The sequence below is a fragment of the Pinus tabuliformis genome, chromosome J (genome assembly GCF_031772625.1).
Source record: "Pinus tabuliformis cultivar Carrire ecotype Pingquan chromosome J, CPIR1, whole genome shotgun sequence".
NCBI classification, from domain to species: Eukaryota; Viridiplantae; Streptophyta; class Pinopsida; order Pinales; family Pinaceae; genus Pinus; species Pinus tabuliformis.
In genome coordinates, this window is record NC_142295.1 from 54201421 (window position 1) to 54217273 (window position 15853).

Sequence of the window (15853 nt, forward strand, 5' to 3'; positions counted from 1 at the left end):
GAATCTGTGGTGATGATTAGGGATAAGCAGAAAAAGATCTATCATCATATTCTCTTCATGCATACCCCTTTATGATGTGACCTTGATGATGATGTTGATAAGCCTATCTAGTTTAGTTTGGTTGCCTCTAGTAAGGAGTTATTTAACACTCTGAAGAGTAGTCCACATGTTGTATGGATACACTTGAGTGGGCCATATTTATTGTAGATTTCAAGAGGTGAAGTTTTACATTCAGGGAGAGTTCATCAATAGTTTGAATGAACCATGTACATGAAGGGTATCCTAGTTGATTGACGATTGAAGCAGTTAGGTACCATGCATTCAATTGGATGGTTGTTTCTTTGCATGGATGTTAATGATTTAGTGATGTTTGAATGATTGAGGTACAAAGTGAAAGGACCATATTGAACCATCGGTAGACTTTGTTGCTTAGGAACTTTACTTTACTTTGCAGTGGAGTGTGTGCTATAGAGAAGACATAGATGAAGACGTTAGCTAATGTAGATTAAGACCAGTGGTCGTTAAGGGGAAGCATTGGCATTTATAACTCATACTTGTCTTAATATGTGTGATCATATTTGATTATTAAGGTTAATGGTCAATATTATGTAGATTTATAGTCTACAAGGAGTTTCTTCCTATTAGTTAATTAGGAGGTTGATGAGACCTAATTGGTTTGAGAGATTATTTCTAACTAGTTAGCTTTGTAGTTTGGTGTGAGGTGAGTGTGAGGTTGAGATATTCTCTGAACCAAGAAATTGTCGCTAAGATGTTTTTCCTATCTTGAAACAACATTTTATTTAATTATATTTGTACAATTACATTATTGAATAAAACTCTCAATATGTTTGTGTATGCAATAGTTTCTACTCTTCCATTTTAACATTAACCACTCAAAATATTTTTTGAAATATAAAAAGGAAATAACTTCAATAAAATATCTTTAAAATAAAACTATAATTTAATATCAAATAAAATAAATTTATATATATATTTTTAAATTTCCTTCAAACCACTTCCTTGAAAATAAATAAATTATTTACCGCATTTAATTTGGATTCCTTAAAATACATATTTCGCACATTTAATTTGGATATATTTAATTCTTTACATACGATACGACGATTTTTTAATTAGAACCAATTGAGACCGATCCTCTTAATATATGAAAACCTGTGAAAGCATTCTGTACCATGCTATTAAATTTATATTTTTCATTATTGTTTTTTTTACATGTTTCTTAATTACATTTTAACTTAATTTTATGTTTAAAACTCAAAATTTCACACCATTTTAATAATATATTATACGTATTTCTAGTAAAAGCAAAATGCTAATCGTTTTAAACACATAGACAAAGACATATTGTGATAATTTTTTATCACTTCAACCAGTAAAAATCCATATCCAATAATTAAAGGAAGAAACACAAATCAACGATTGACTCTTAGGACATCACCATAATTCATAGCCAATGATAAAAGGCATAAAGAACAAATCGCCGATTGACTGTTTGGGACATCCACATAATTCAAACCACATCCATTAAAGAGAACTAGTATTTTAATTCAATTACAGTACAGAATGCACTAATATTTTAATTCAATTACAGTACAGAATGCACTAAGTATCGAACCTGTTACCTCCCGTAAGCTTCCACCACTCTAATTATCTCTGTTCCCCCTTTCCTTTATGAGCGCCTGCAGAGGGTATTTCATAACCGTAGTGAATTGCTGCGTCTCGGACAGATCTACCGTCTCTCCGGGCTTGCATTCCCATACGAATTCCTGAACTAGACGGGCGACGATGAGATTTAAATGGAGCATAGCCATTCCTAAGCCGGGACACACCCTCCGCCCTGCGCCAAACGGCATCATCTTTATCTCCTTTGTCCCTGTCAGATCCACTTCCACACCCTCATCAAGAAACCGCTCCGGCTTGAATTCCGACGGGTTTGGCCACACTCGGGGATCCATCCCTATGCCCGCCACATAGAAATTGACGAACGCATCGGCGGGGACTTTGTAGCCGGCAAGTTCGCAGGGCCGGGTGACGGCGTGGGTGAGTACAAAGTGCCCGGGAGGGTGGCGTCTCAGGGTTTCCTTCACCACGGCATCGAGATAAGGCATCCGCTGCAGGTCGTTTTCCTCCGCCAGTTTCCCCTTGCCAGTGACGCCGACGATCTCATCGTATAATCTCGTCTGTATGTCTTGACGGATCACCAGATTCGCCATCAACCACTGCAGAGACGTTGTGGTCGTATCGGTGCCGCCGGTGATGAATTCGAAGGAGAGAGTAACGAGCTCGTCGTCGTTGAGGCTGCGGCCGCCGTCCACTCTCAGATTGAACAGCGTGTCCACGTACGCACCGCCGGTCGGAGGGGGCGCATCACGGCGCTGGTTTATGAGGGCGAGCAGGGTTTCTCGCTGCCTATGACGGATCTCCTCCCTCCGCGCCCGGCTTCGCCGGTTGAAGAACCCCAGAATGGGTAAGGCGTCGTCCAGACCTCGACCGTTGAGGAGGACCTCTCGCATGACGTCCTGGATGGATATCACCGTCTCCTCGTCCGGTTTGCTGCCGAAGCACATCCACAGGAGGATACAGAAGACCGCGTTTCGAAGCTGCTCCACCACGCTCACCGCTCCCCCGTTGCGAGCCGCTTCGTTTTTCAGGTTTTCCACCAGGCGGCCGATGCCCCATTCCCTCACCTCCCCAAAGGCCTTCATCGCCGAAGCGCTCAGGGCTTCGCTAACCAGATTCCTGCGAAGGCTTCGCCACAGCGGCCCGTATGTGGCCGAACTGATGCTGTGCTGGTTGCTGCTGAAAATTTTCTGCATCCCGCGGGCAGGCGGGCGGTCAGAGAAGAGGGAGCCCTTCTGTATGAGCGCCTCGTGGGCAAGCTCGCCGCTGGCGATTATCAGCAGAGGGCGGGGACCGATCCAAATGGTGAATATCGGGCCGTATCTCTCATGGAGTTTCTTCACTGAGCTGTGGAAGGCACCGTTCCCAAATCGGATCTGGAGGAGGTTCCCTACAATCGGCCATGCGGGCGGGCCTGGGGGCAGGTTCTTGCAGTGCCAGATCCTCCAGAGAACCAGTCGGAGGAAGATCAAGGATATCACGAGAAGCAGAACTGCCTGGAGAAACGAATTGAGTCCAAACAGAATCGCCATGGAAATTCAAATGCAAGGGTTTGGTGCAATGTCTGATATATGCGCAGGGTTTTACTACTTTAGGATGACGTAACTCCAATACGTTTCCAGTCCGCCGACTTATCACTAGAAGCAATTGACTTATTCTGGTCTTTACAACACGTTCAACGACTTATTCTCGGGACGCATTCGCTATACACCAATTAAAACAAAGAGGAGGGTGCACTGTGTGAACCACTTGGAGAAAGGAGAGAGCGCACGCAAAGGAGGAACCACAAATTTCAATGTGGATTTATTACTTTTTTCGAATAATGGATGGGATAAATATAATATTATCGGTTGGGTATATTTTATGTGATAATGTTGATATTAACCCAAATGAAATTATTGATTTTATTATATATTTCATAGGGTTAAAATTGTTAATTATATCTATGGATTTTTAATTATGGAACTTTCGGTGGAAAAGATAAAGTTCATTCCTCCGGATCATTTTAGATAAATTTAATGGATAAAAATAATAAAATAATATTTATATTAAAAAAAATTAAAATAGAAATAACAAAAAAAATCTTTCCATATCCACCACAAATTAAAAACTTCAATTTCCAATTATTATTATTATTATTTTTAATTAAGTTCTATTTTTTTATATTAACCAATAAAGTATTTACAGTGCATATTTTGGATAAAATATTTCAACCTCCATAGTAAGTAACATAAAAGATTTCAATCTCTATAGTAAGTAACATAAAAGATTTCAATCTTTAAGTAACATAAATTTATATCAATTTTATAACGAGAAAAATAAATGAATAAAAACTTGAAATTTCTTCAATTGCTAATATGGAGTTGACATGTGATCTAATGGATTTATGTTGAGTAAAAAAAAATAATGTTAACTATGTATATAACAAAAAAATTGTGAAGAGGGATCAAATCTCGTGAGGTGCAAATATGTTTTCAAGTTTTTAAATCTAAAAGACCTTTGTACCTCATGATATGTAATCCCTTTTGCACTTGATAGATTCAGGATTAAGATGGATCTACACTAGTTAATTATAAAAGGAATTAATATATGGGTTAACAATGTATATTTTTATAAGAACATGAAACAACCCACTTTACTATGGAAATTATTTAAGGTCTAAATAGACTTTGTTACAATACTTTGGCTTATCAATAGCACATGTCCAAAAAACCTTAACTCATTTCATATGACACATTTTTTCAATTAATCAATTTCATTAAAAGGAAAAAAAAGAACATAACTACTTTTGAAACAAATCTCAACCCTTGATATGTGACTATTACTAGAAATATTTTAGAATATTAAGTGGAGATCAATCCCTACCATCCACATAATATTTATTGTTAATTAAATTGAAATTATAAAACCCCTATTCCAAAAATACACACTTAATATTAAAAAAAATCATATAACAAAAATATTTAAATGAAAAATCCAATAAAATTAATTACAAAAAATTAAAAAGGTTTCAATAGAATTTGATAAATATTTATGTTTAAAATTGATTTATAAAGTTTGTTATTTTATGAATATTAGAATAAGATTTTGGTGAACCGCCTTTATTATTTTCTCATTTCTTTTAATGTTTTCATTATTCGCTACATCTAATTCATACCTCAATACTCTTAATACAAATATGGGTTACCTCAGTACTCTTAATACAAATATGGGTTAAACATATGGCCTACAAATATTTTTAGATAAATCCTGAGCAAAGATATACTTAAAACCATGAATGATCTTTTTCATTGGAAAAATAAATGTGTTTCATAGTTGATTTAATCTAGTTCTAAATAATAGTCATGGTTAATATTCCTATGAAAGGGCGTTGTAGTGAAATCAGATGCCCTGTAATACAATATAAGATAGCTTATTGGCCATGTGGATGTAATCGTAAAAAAAAACCAAAAGTTCACTTTAAAATTAATCAACCTGCAGTTACCAAGCTCCATTCATGTGTACCTGAAGTATTATCATACCCATTGATATAACAAAAAGACTATTTAATAGTACACTAGTAAGGAAGGTTCCTTGCTACAATTGCTTCACAAAAAATAATTAAGAGCCAATGAGTGATGGTTAGGTACTCCATGTTTTTTTTCTTTGCTTTATGCTCGTGGTTTTGCATGATTCTACCTAATACTTTATTTATTTCATTGAAAGGAGCTTTGGAGTATGCACTAGTGTTTCTAATTGACTTATTGAGGGACAATGCTGCTTCCCTCCCACTAATGTATTGGATGGGGTTTGTTCAAAAATGAATGCATGTGAATCGAACCTTTGAAATAGCGATTTCACGTGTTTTATTATTACCACTTTACGCCTTGGGTAAATTAATAAACATTATATCTCATTAATTTAATGATGAAATAAAATCCATTAGAGGGAATCAATAGAGAAAGTCCATTGAGTGAAGTGAGTCACGTAGGATGAATATGCTTATTTGGTAGGTTCGAAATTGATTCCTCAACATTCTTGATTGGATTGTTTCCCTCCTATGAGAAGGTTTATTTTTTTATTGTTCTTATTAAAGAGGTATCCAAAGTTGGGCTTCAAGAGATACTTGATTTGTGAGGATCTTAGGGTTTCTAAAATTACTTATTGGTCCTCTTGAGAGGGGTGGTTTTTTTTTATCTTTGAATATTTCTTATATTTTTTCCATCTCTACCTCCTTTATTGTTGCTTTTAAAAACACTTTTTGAGTATTGGGGTTTTATCACATCGTCAAATTATTTTTGTCACTTTATTTTATATCCTTCCTTATTTTTTTTCTATATGTCTTCCAGACTTTCAAGGGCTTCAATGCTATTTTTTTTTGTGAACTAGAAGAATCGACAATTGTTGTGGGCTCATACTCATTGGCATGATTTCAATTCTAATTGCTATTATTATTCTTAGGCATGTGTTATGTTCTTTCCATGCGTCATGGGGTCCGGCATAACACCCCAATTTTTTTTTTTTTTTATTTTTTATTTTTTATTTTTTATGTGGACCCAATAATAGGAGGACCCAAATATGGTGGGAAGACTTACCCATGGTTTTGCGCATGGTTTTTTCAACACAATAGTTTTTTCCCATGGTATTTGTAGATTTGGTAAAGGGGTTAGTGGATTGGGGTTTTTGAATATTTCGGCATGTATATATATGTATTGTAACATTGAAAGGAATATAATGAAAATTTAATCTGATATTCCCAGTTTTAAGATCCAGGGAAAAATCCCTATGTATATTTGTTTTATGTTCTCACCATTGTATATTTTTCTGTTTTAAGAATCTGTTTGCAATTAATTTTTTTACACGGTTAAAATCCACAATTATAAACTCTGTCCATATCTATGCAACCACACACTTGACACACAAGACTAGTAAGAGGTTTGAACCAACGAAACCACAAGAAGTTTGTCAATAATGCTCCCTAACAGCAAATGATATACACCATGGGGATAGGGCTTCATTGTTGTTAACATTCTCTTTTGATAACCATTCCTAATTATATTTGATTATTGCAACCTCCCAGTTGAAAAATTTATTTTCCTATCATTAACCAACCCAAGTGAGTTCTACTTTGATTCACTAAATTGCCTTGAAAGTTTGTTTGAGGGAGGCTGACCCTCTTGAATCTTTGTCTAGTTTCTAGAAAAATTCTTGTGTTGATGACAAGAGTTGCACTTTAAAGTATGATGTTCATAGTATATAACTTGATAATGGATCCAACTATCCATACTAATTTGCAACTCCTTAGGGGGCCGTTATCTAGATCCACCAACACAAATATTATAACAAAAAATACACTTTTTCTTTTGGTTCTACTTGGTCAATGTGTCGATGTAGTTTATCCTGAGTGGATTTTAAGATGAAATCATCTTATAATGTTAATGGAACATAAGGAAACTTGACCTAAATAGTGGTTTCTTTGATATCACTTTTAGGGTTAAATTCAAGAGACAAAAGTGGTAAAAACATTCCTTTATATGTCATGAAATATAGTCCAAAATACAAAATATGGACCCAATCCTCCCTATTTTGAAATAGAAACACAAAATATCCTATATCACTTGAAAATTAAAATACCTAACCTTGAATCTTGGATGCTCAATGCTCTTATATCCATATCTATGTAGTTCTTTGACTAGGATAGAGGCTTATGAACTTTCCAATCAATGCACACTTAGAAAAAAATGAAGTAGTTTTCCTTGGTTTTTGGATAAGAGATCATAGTAGAAAATGTGATTCCAATGTTTGATGAATTTTCTCTACAACATATAAGTTCTTGTGGTTATATTACTTGACATAACAAATAGATTAAATGCTTCAACCTTGAATTAGAAAGCGTGCCCCATTATCACTCCCACATCAGGACTTGTCACCATTGCAATGAAGTTAAGAATTATAACTAGGTAAACTCTTATCTTAAATAATATCTTTGGGACTACATAATAGGTTGTAGTGGAATAAATCCCTCTAAAGAAAATAAGATTAAACAATGAATCTTCATGGATCTAGGCATGTGATTTCCATCTTGATATTCTTGCTTACAGTCCAAAAACACTATTATATTTCATTGTGATAACAAGAACATAAAATGATTAAGGTAAACCCAAATCTTGGGATAACTTTGTTATATCCTTTTATCTCCTTCCATGGTTTCCATGGACAACTTTGTTATATCCTTCATCTCCTTCCATGGTTTCCATGGACAACTTAAGATTCTCACTTAAAGTTATTACTAAATCTAACATAGGGTATAATATGATTCCTGAGGGATGAGGGAGGTTACATGAGATAATGAAAGGTAAAGATGAAACCAGGAATATGGGGAAGTATTATAGATTTCACACATTAAACTAAGAGCTCCTTTCTCTATGGTTTTATTTCATTAAGATAAATTACCATTCTTTTCACCAGGTCTATGTGAACTTTGTCATGTTTTTTTGGAAAATACTTGTGTTTCATGTGGGGAAGATATGTGTATTAAGATATTGATTGCTAGAATAACTTTCATGTAAAAGTGAGTTAATTAAAAAATAAATAAATAAATTACACAGATTTTTATTTATTTTATTTCTTTCTCTTCAGTAAGTTAGAGTTATCATTTGATTTATGTTTTTTCCCAATTATAATGATTTAGATTGTCTTAAATGATCCGAAACATCTCATGTGAGGTTACGTAGTTAAATTTCCTTTTAGACGTATGGAATTATGAGCTCTCACAAAATTAATTTTACATTCGTGGAGAATTACCAATCATTTGAAATGAGGCGGGTTTCTCGAATTCTTAATTTAATTTTCTCTATACATTTAGCTTATCCTTGTGGACCGTAGCAACCTCTTTTTCTTTAACTAGTTTGAATACATTTTGACTGCAAAATGACCCAACTTATTAACATATGTTATCATGATAAATCTCAAACTCTTTTGACTATTTATATTGAATTTAACTCTAATTTTTAATGAGTTTAGCTTTAATATTTATATTATAAACATGGGTAACTAAATGATATAGTTAAATGATGTATCTCATAGTATTGAGCCAAATAGTTATAAAACTTTGAAATGATACATTTATCTATCTATAAGATGTAATATTTAGATATATATTGTCGTTATTATTATTGATGGTTTTTTTAATGTAATAGGGAAGTCATAGATATACAATGAAGTGGGAACTGGGATTGCATCCAATATCATACAAAATATACATTGAATTATAACATTATAATATGTCATGTGATTAATGATATGTTCTTAATTTATGGTTATGTGACTATTTAATGTATTGATTTCAATATATATAATAAAAAAGAATATACTTTCTAATTAGTTTACAGAAGGATAATAGGGTTGTATGTAAGATGTATACATTGTTACCATGAGAAGAGAAACAATGTACATATCTCCATTTATTAATACTCATTTTTTGTGTTTGGGTTAAGAAGTTTATGATGTTTTTACCTAGATTTTGCACATTGTTGTGAGGGTAGGTTGTGGATTTTCTCCCTCATGAGCCTTAACTGAAGGACATGCAATAAGGTTTCATCCTTATTCCTCAATTACCATTAGTATATTAACAAGATAGTAATAATTTGAGTTAACTTGGACTCAATTATTTATCCCACCAAAAGTTAAATGTTTTAAGGGCATGCATCAGCATGACACCCTTTATACTTATTGAAAAGTAATTCTCGAAGGAATGAACAAGCACGACACCCTTGGAATCAATTATAGTTATTATGCATACATGGAAAAAATAATTAACTAACATATATATTTCATTTAATTTGGGAAAAATAAATAAATGCATGAGTGGTAGCTTTAACACACACATATATATATGGAAAAAATTAATTATATTAAAAAATAAAATATACATGTTTCATATTAATGGGATGCTAATTCCAAGAATGCTTTGATCTCCCATATAACACATGTTCAAAAAATAAGTCCCTAAAAAATGTTTTACAACCATGGTTGTTTTAAACATCATTTCATTAGCTCATGTAGAAAAAACTAGAAACCTCATAAAAGAAATTTAGTTGTTTATTCCTATAAACCAATATGAAGGATACACATATGGGAAACAAAAAAGGAGTTGCATCTAAATTCTTACATCCTTGCTTTATGTATTCTCCCCATTAAAAAATTCTTGTTGATTGAAAGAACCTACTGGCATCTTTAGGGTATTTTGGATGGCTTATCAACATTTTCATTTAATTTCCTATAGATGTGATTGAAAAATTCCATTAAAATAAATGAATGGATTCCTAGATGATCTGTATGAGATTGGCCAAATGAAGATTTTCCATTACAATCTTTTTACTTGTGTACTTGATAATCACCTTTTATTCCACAATGATATGAACCTTGTTTACACCCTTTTCTATTGTTTCTTCTAGTAAAGTCTAGAGACCTAGAAATTCTACCTTGTTGTTTGATCTTCTACCCCGAGAATATCAAATATGCATGCTAACGAGTCTTTCAATCACCTTCCTAATTTCTTTATAAAGATGATCAAAAGATTGTGCATTTAATTATCAACTCAAGTCTCGTATGGAACTTACAAATTACCATGCACTACATAAATAGGATACAGTCTCTACTTCCATTGGTTTGTTTTATGGTTGTAGTACTAATGATTAATTTTGTAGAGATAGACAGTTCACAAGCTTGGCAGGGTTCTACAAATTAAAATTAAAGTGACTAAAACTACTTACAGGAAATAAAATTCACTCATGTTGAAAGGAAACACACATGATAGAAACGAACCACACATGTTGGAAATAAAAGAAACACACTTGTGAAAAGGAATGGGTTGCTTGTGTTGACACTTAGTATCGACCAACTTCAAATATAGTCACCTAATTCTTTCCAAGATGCTTACTGTTTATAATTAGACTAAAAAATCAAATCATTGTGTTTAAGGTCATTGATTTGAGAAACATAAAGGAATAAAAAAACAATCTTGAATGGAAGCACTAAAAATAGGTAAGTGAAATTTGACATGAATAATCAACTTCATAAATAAATAAACTCAATATTGCATTATTAATATAATTTCATGATAAAATTGAATCTTTAACAAAAAACTAATTATAGAAATAAAGAAAAATAACCCACTTGAATAAACAATTATATAATTAAATTACACAACAAGAAAATAAAACCTAAATTGCACAACACTTTGTTATATTGGAGCAGGCTTGGTCTCCATAGAGTAGAATGTTGATATTGACAACATAAATTAACTAAGTTTATTAAAATTAATCAATATTACATAAATATGTAAGATAACTAGATATGAAAAAAAAGAAAATTAATTAATTAATTAAATTACACGCTAAAAACATTATAAATTAAAATTAAAATAATATATCAATAATTATAAATTATTCCATTATCACCCTACATTGCTCTAAGGGTCCTCCCCAAACAATGCTCTAAGGGTCCTCCCCAAACAATGGGAAGAGTTCTATATTTTGTACATAAATTTAAAGGAAACTATAAATAACAAACATCTAAATAAGTCCACTTATATATTTAATAAATCCACAATGATTACAACAACTTCTTAAATAAATAATTCTATAATTATCACTAATTAAAAAGCAAGTCCAAGATCTTTTTCTAACGATTAGGAATTAATAAATAATTCTTAGACCTTTGCCTAAGAATCCCAAGATTCTTGGCTGAGAGTCAAACTATTAATTTGTCTTGGATTTGAAAAATTATTTCCATAACTTCGATTTTCTTGGATTAATATTAATGTTGTATGGATCCATAATTACTACGTAGAGTAGCGAAAAATGTGTAATAAGATGGCTCATAGTTTCAATGGATTAAGGTTCAAATTGTTCATGGTTCCACGGTTGACTCGCTATTCTCATGGCCCAAGGTTTTGATGTTGACTCATGGTTGCACTATTGCAACTTTCGAGATGTAACAACTACCTTGCAACAACTATGTGATTGTGTTGCAATAATTGTGTTATAATAATGGTATTTTAAAAATTATACAAGGGTATTGTACCAACTACAAAAGAGTGTTGCAATAACTATGTGATTGTGTTCCCATAATTAGTTGCCATAATTATATAAGTGTATTGAAACAAATGTGAAGGCAACAATTGAAAATGAGTGTTTCAACAACTATAAATGAGTGTTGCAACAATTAGAACCAAAATCACTACAAGAAAAAATGACATTGGCGAGGGTCAAAAAATATCACCATAAGCTAATTGGTGATGGTCAAAAGATCCTTCGTCACAAAAAAACTTTGGTGACATCACCAAAAGTATAGGTGCCGTGGTAAAATTAAAGGTCCATCACTAATAATGATTTATAATGACAAATAGTAATAGTCACCATTTCATATGAGCAATGGTGACGGGCCTTAGCCTCCATCACCAAAAAATTGAATGTCACCAAAATTATAGGTGTTTTGGTGACATTCAAGGTCTGTCATGAATAATGATTATAATGACGAATAGTGACCATCACCATTTCATCATTTGCAAAATCATTTATTGTGATGGACCTTTCATGGCTATCACTATTTATGCATATATATGGAGGCGGTTGCTGACTGCCACCATTTCATATTTGGTAAGCCTGGTCAAAAAATGTCACGATAAACTCATAGGTGACGTTCAAAAGAGTCTCTGTCACCAAAAATTAAACATCACCAAAGGCTCCATCGCTAAAAGTATATGTGTTGTGGTGATATTCAAGGTTCGTCATGAATAATGATTATAATGTCAGATACTGACTGTCACCATTTCATATGAACAACAATTATTTATGTTGATGGACCATTTATGGTTGTCACTATTGATGCATATATATATGGTGGCATTCATTGACTGTGACCATTTCATATTTTGGTGAGGGTCGAAAAATGACACCATAAATTCATTGGTGATAGTCAAAAGAGCCTCTATCACCAAAAAATGATCGTCACCATTTCATACAAATATCAAGGGCATGATGGAATTGCACCAATAACCTCCTACTTATAAAGCAGGTGCTCTTCCATTGAGTTAACACCCTTTAAAAATTAAAATTTAAAAAAGTAGACCTTGAAACTTTATAAATTGTAAATTCTATAACTTTCAATAAATTATAAAACTTTGTAAAGTCTTGGAAAACATTTTACTAAAGAAGCAAAATAGTATTTAAGTTGCATGTCCCTACCTAATGGTTAGGGAAGTTATGAAAAGTGTGTGGAGGGGAAAATAGTTACATATAAAATACTCAATATGTTTTGTTGAATACTCAATTAGAAGTGAAAATTTGAAGACATTTGTAACCTATAAATGACCTATAATTATCAAACCTAAACTCTACAATCACACCAAAGATTGATTTCTCACCTTGTGAATCATGTAGATCTATTGTGAAAACATAAAAATATGCATCTAAAATATTGATTTGCATGCCAAAAAATAAAAAACAGTTAGTATATATGATGCAATTATGAATAATGAACTAGATGCTTGAATCTTACTAGCTATGGGGTCTAGAAAACTAATTGGGAATGCTTCTCGTTATTAATTAATTCAAGATGTTAAAATCAAACGATCAATAATAATGATGCTGAAATGTAACCACAAATGTTAAAATTGTAAGCACAAACTTTGGCTAATATCCATTACACCAAGAAAATATCAAAGGGGTATTCAAACACTTCAAAATCCACACCAAGCACAATGTATCCAAAAATGTGATTGCATGGATACAAGAAAAACACTCTCTACCTCTCAATGAAAACCATGTCCTCCCACAAGTACTTCAAATAACAAAGGGGTGTGAAAACAAATTCAAAGAAAAAAAAAACTACACAATACAAAAATACCCTTCATCCCCCTCTACCTTTACAGAATAGATCTAAGGGAATATGAAAAAGATCCATAGAGAATAAGACTATAAATTGCCTCAAAACGTTAAGTTAAAATTATTAAATTTCTCTCAAACATCAAATATACATCAACCCAAAAAAAAATGTTGATAGCCAAAACACGTCAATCAGAAAAATTTATTGATAGCCAAAACAACATTTTTAATCATTTTGTAGCAGTGTTTTCAGCAACTTCAACTTATGCACCCAAAAAAAAAATATTTAAAAGTGGTTCTCAAAAATGAGATTCTAGCCAAAAGGCATTTGAGATGGTCCACCATTATTTGTATCAGTTGAGAAACTTTTCATCAAATCCAATAAAAACTGACATAATTGCATAATATATGTTATTGTTATGCCACCCCTAATCATGTTTCAGTGGCTTAATAGAAGTCACTATTTAAAAATAAAAAAATAGAAATCACTTACGGAGATATTCGCTTCAACTTGTCATGAAATTGAAACTTTGAAAAGGAGTTATTGGGGTGGAGAAATTTTCATAAGGAGCAGGCACATATTTTTTCCTTCCCATCGCATATTAGAGTGAAAAAAAAAATCAACTCCTAGGTAATGTTGAAAGCAAGTGATGGAAAGATAAAAAAATGCAGCATAGATATGTCTAAAAGAGATTTTAAACTAAACCTTCCCAAATGAGCAGTATGTTCCTAGCAAATCCTATGAGATACAAGATCTGTGACATCTTTGATAACTACAAAAATTGGTGTATATTTCGCAGCCCAATTGCAATTTCAATGCTTCTCTCCTTGTTACCAAGGGATATGATTTGTATGAAATTGATTAGAACATAAAAGGGATTTGCAACTATGATCCCTAATTGCACAGTAGAAAATGTAAGTAGAGGTATGGGAACTATTTTTTAGATATTGGGTTAACTAACTGGGGACAAACCATCATATTAGGAAAAAACACAAAAACTAAAGTACTATAAAAAAAGGTTAATAATATTAGAGTTTAAACAAATGAACCTATCAACATCCTAAGTATCTGGAATGTTATTATTTTTACTAAACATGGTACAATTATTATGATACCATGTAGAATTGGTATTAGAGAGCAAGATGCCTTGTAATGTTACTAAAACATTTAGGTCGATATTTCGTTCATGACATGGGTGAGGAGGCTAGACCAAAAGGTGAAAAGGGCACTCATGGTAGCATCAAATAAACAATAATGTCTTGTCTTTAAGGTTGTGTTGTACTATCCAACAACCCCATTTTAATATATTATAAATTTCCTATGAAATTTATTATATTAAAATAGGGACCCTTCATTTTAGAAAAATCTTATAATCAAAGTTTAATACTTAGGCTTTTTAATTAAAACCCAAGTATTAAACCTTGATTATCCCAAAAAACCAAATTTTAATAGCCCTTGAGATCAAAACTATACTTAGGCTTAAAAAACCTTAAGTATTAAAAAATATGGGTTATTTAAACAAAATAAATTAGAGTTTTAATCCCCTAAGGTTGAAATCTTAACAAACTCCGACTCATCCCACTTCCCCGCATCAAAAATAAACAAAGTTACAAAGGCTCAAGACCCATCTACCAAACTCCATTATGATTGTGATTAAACCAGACCCAACGGGAAAATATACATCCCAATTCATAAGTCCCCGCATCCATGACAATCACAAAAGGTTCCAAAGAACTTAAGTCTAAGCCTTAGTTGATATGTGATATCACTCCAGACTCGACCACAGATTTAAACCTGCCAAGTTAAAATATCGCACCCATACCCCACATCACAAGTTTCATAAGGCTCAAGACCACTCTGCCAAACTCCATTACAATTGCGATATAAACCGAACCCACGGGGATTATCCAATACAAAACATAAAATCCACGTTCATGACTACCGTAGGTTCTAAAAAAAGCTTAAGTCCATACCCCACCGCCGATTGTGATATGTGATTATGCCAGAACCCCACGAGATTATAAAACCCATTTCATTTAAATCTCGCGTCCAGAGCTATCGGACTATCGAAGAGTATAAAGGTTTTTCTAGCTACACATTGCCAATTGTGATAAGTGATATAATGGGACTCGCGGGGATTATCAACTTCATTTCATTTGCATCTCGCGTCCGTGCAATTGAAGAACCATTGACTTATGTCGATTGCGATATACATCCCAACGCTGATTGTGATATGACATTAGTAGTGATGCCAGATCCATGTCATCCTCCATGCCAGCTGTCATGTCATTGCCACGTCTCCCACCATGTCATATCCACGTCATCTACCACACCACCATTCCAC

The 15853-nt window shown here is 33.0% G+C and overlaps 1 protein-coding gene across 1 annotated transcript; it reads right to left on the minus strand.

The window, feature by feature from the left end:
* Nucleotides 1–1425: 1425 nt before the first annotated feature.
* On the minus strand, nt 1426–3345 carry LOC149225464 (cytochrome P450 77A1-like). Its single transcript, XM_089375094.1, has one exon. The coding sequence runs from the start codon at nt 3171–3173 to the stop codon at nt 1665–1667; it is 1509 nt and encodes a 502-aa protein (XP_089231220.1). The 5' UTR covers nt 3174–3345; the 3' UTR covers nt 1426–1664.
* Nucleotides 3346–15853: the final 12508 nt, after the last annotated feature.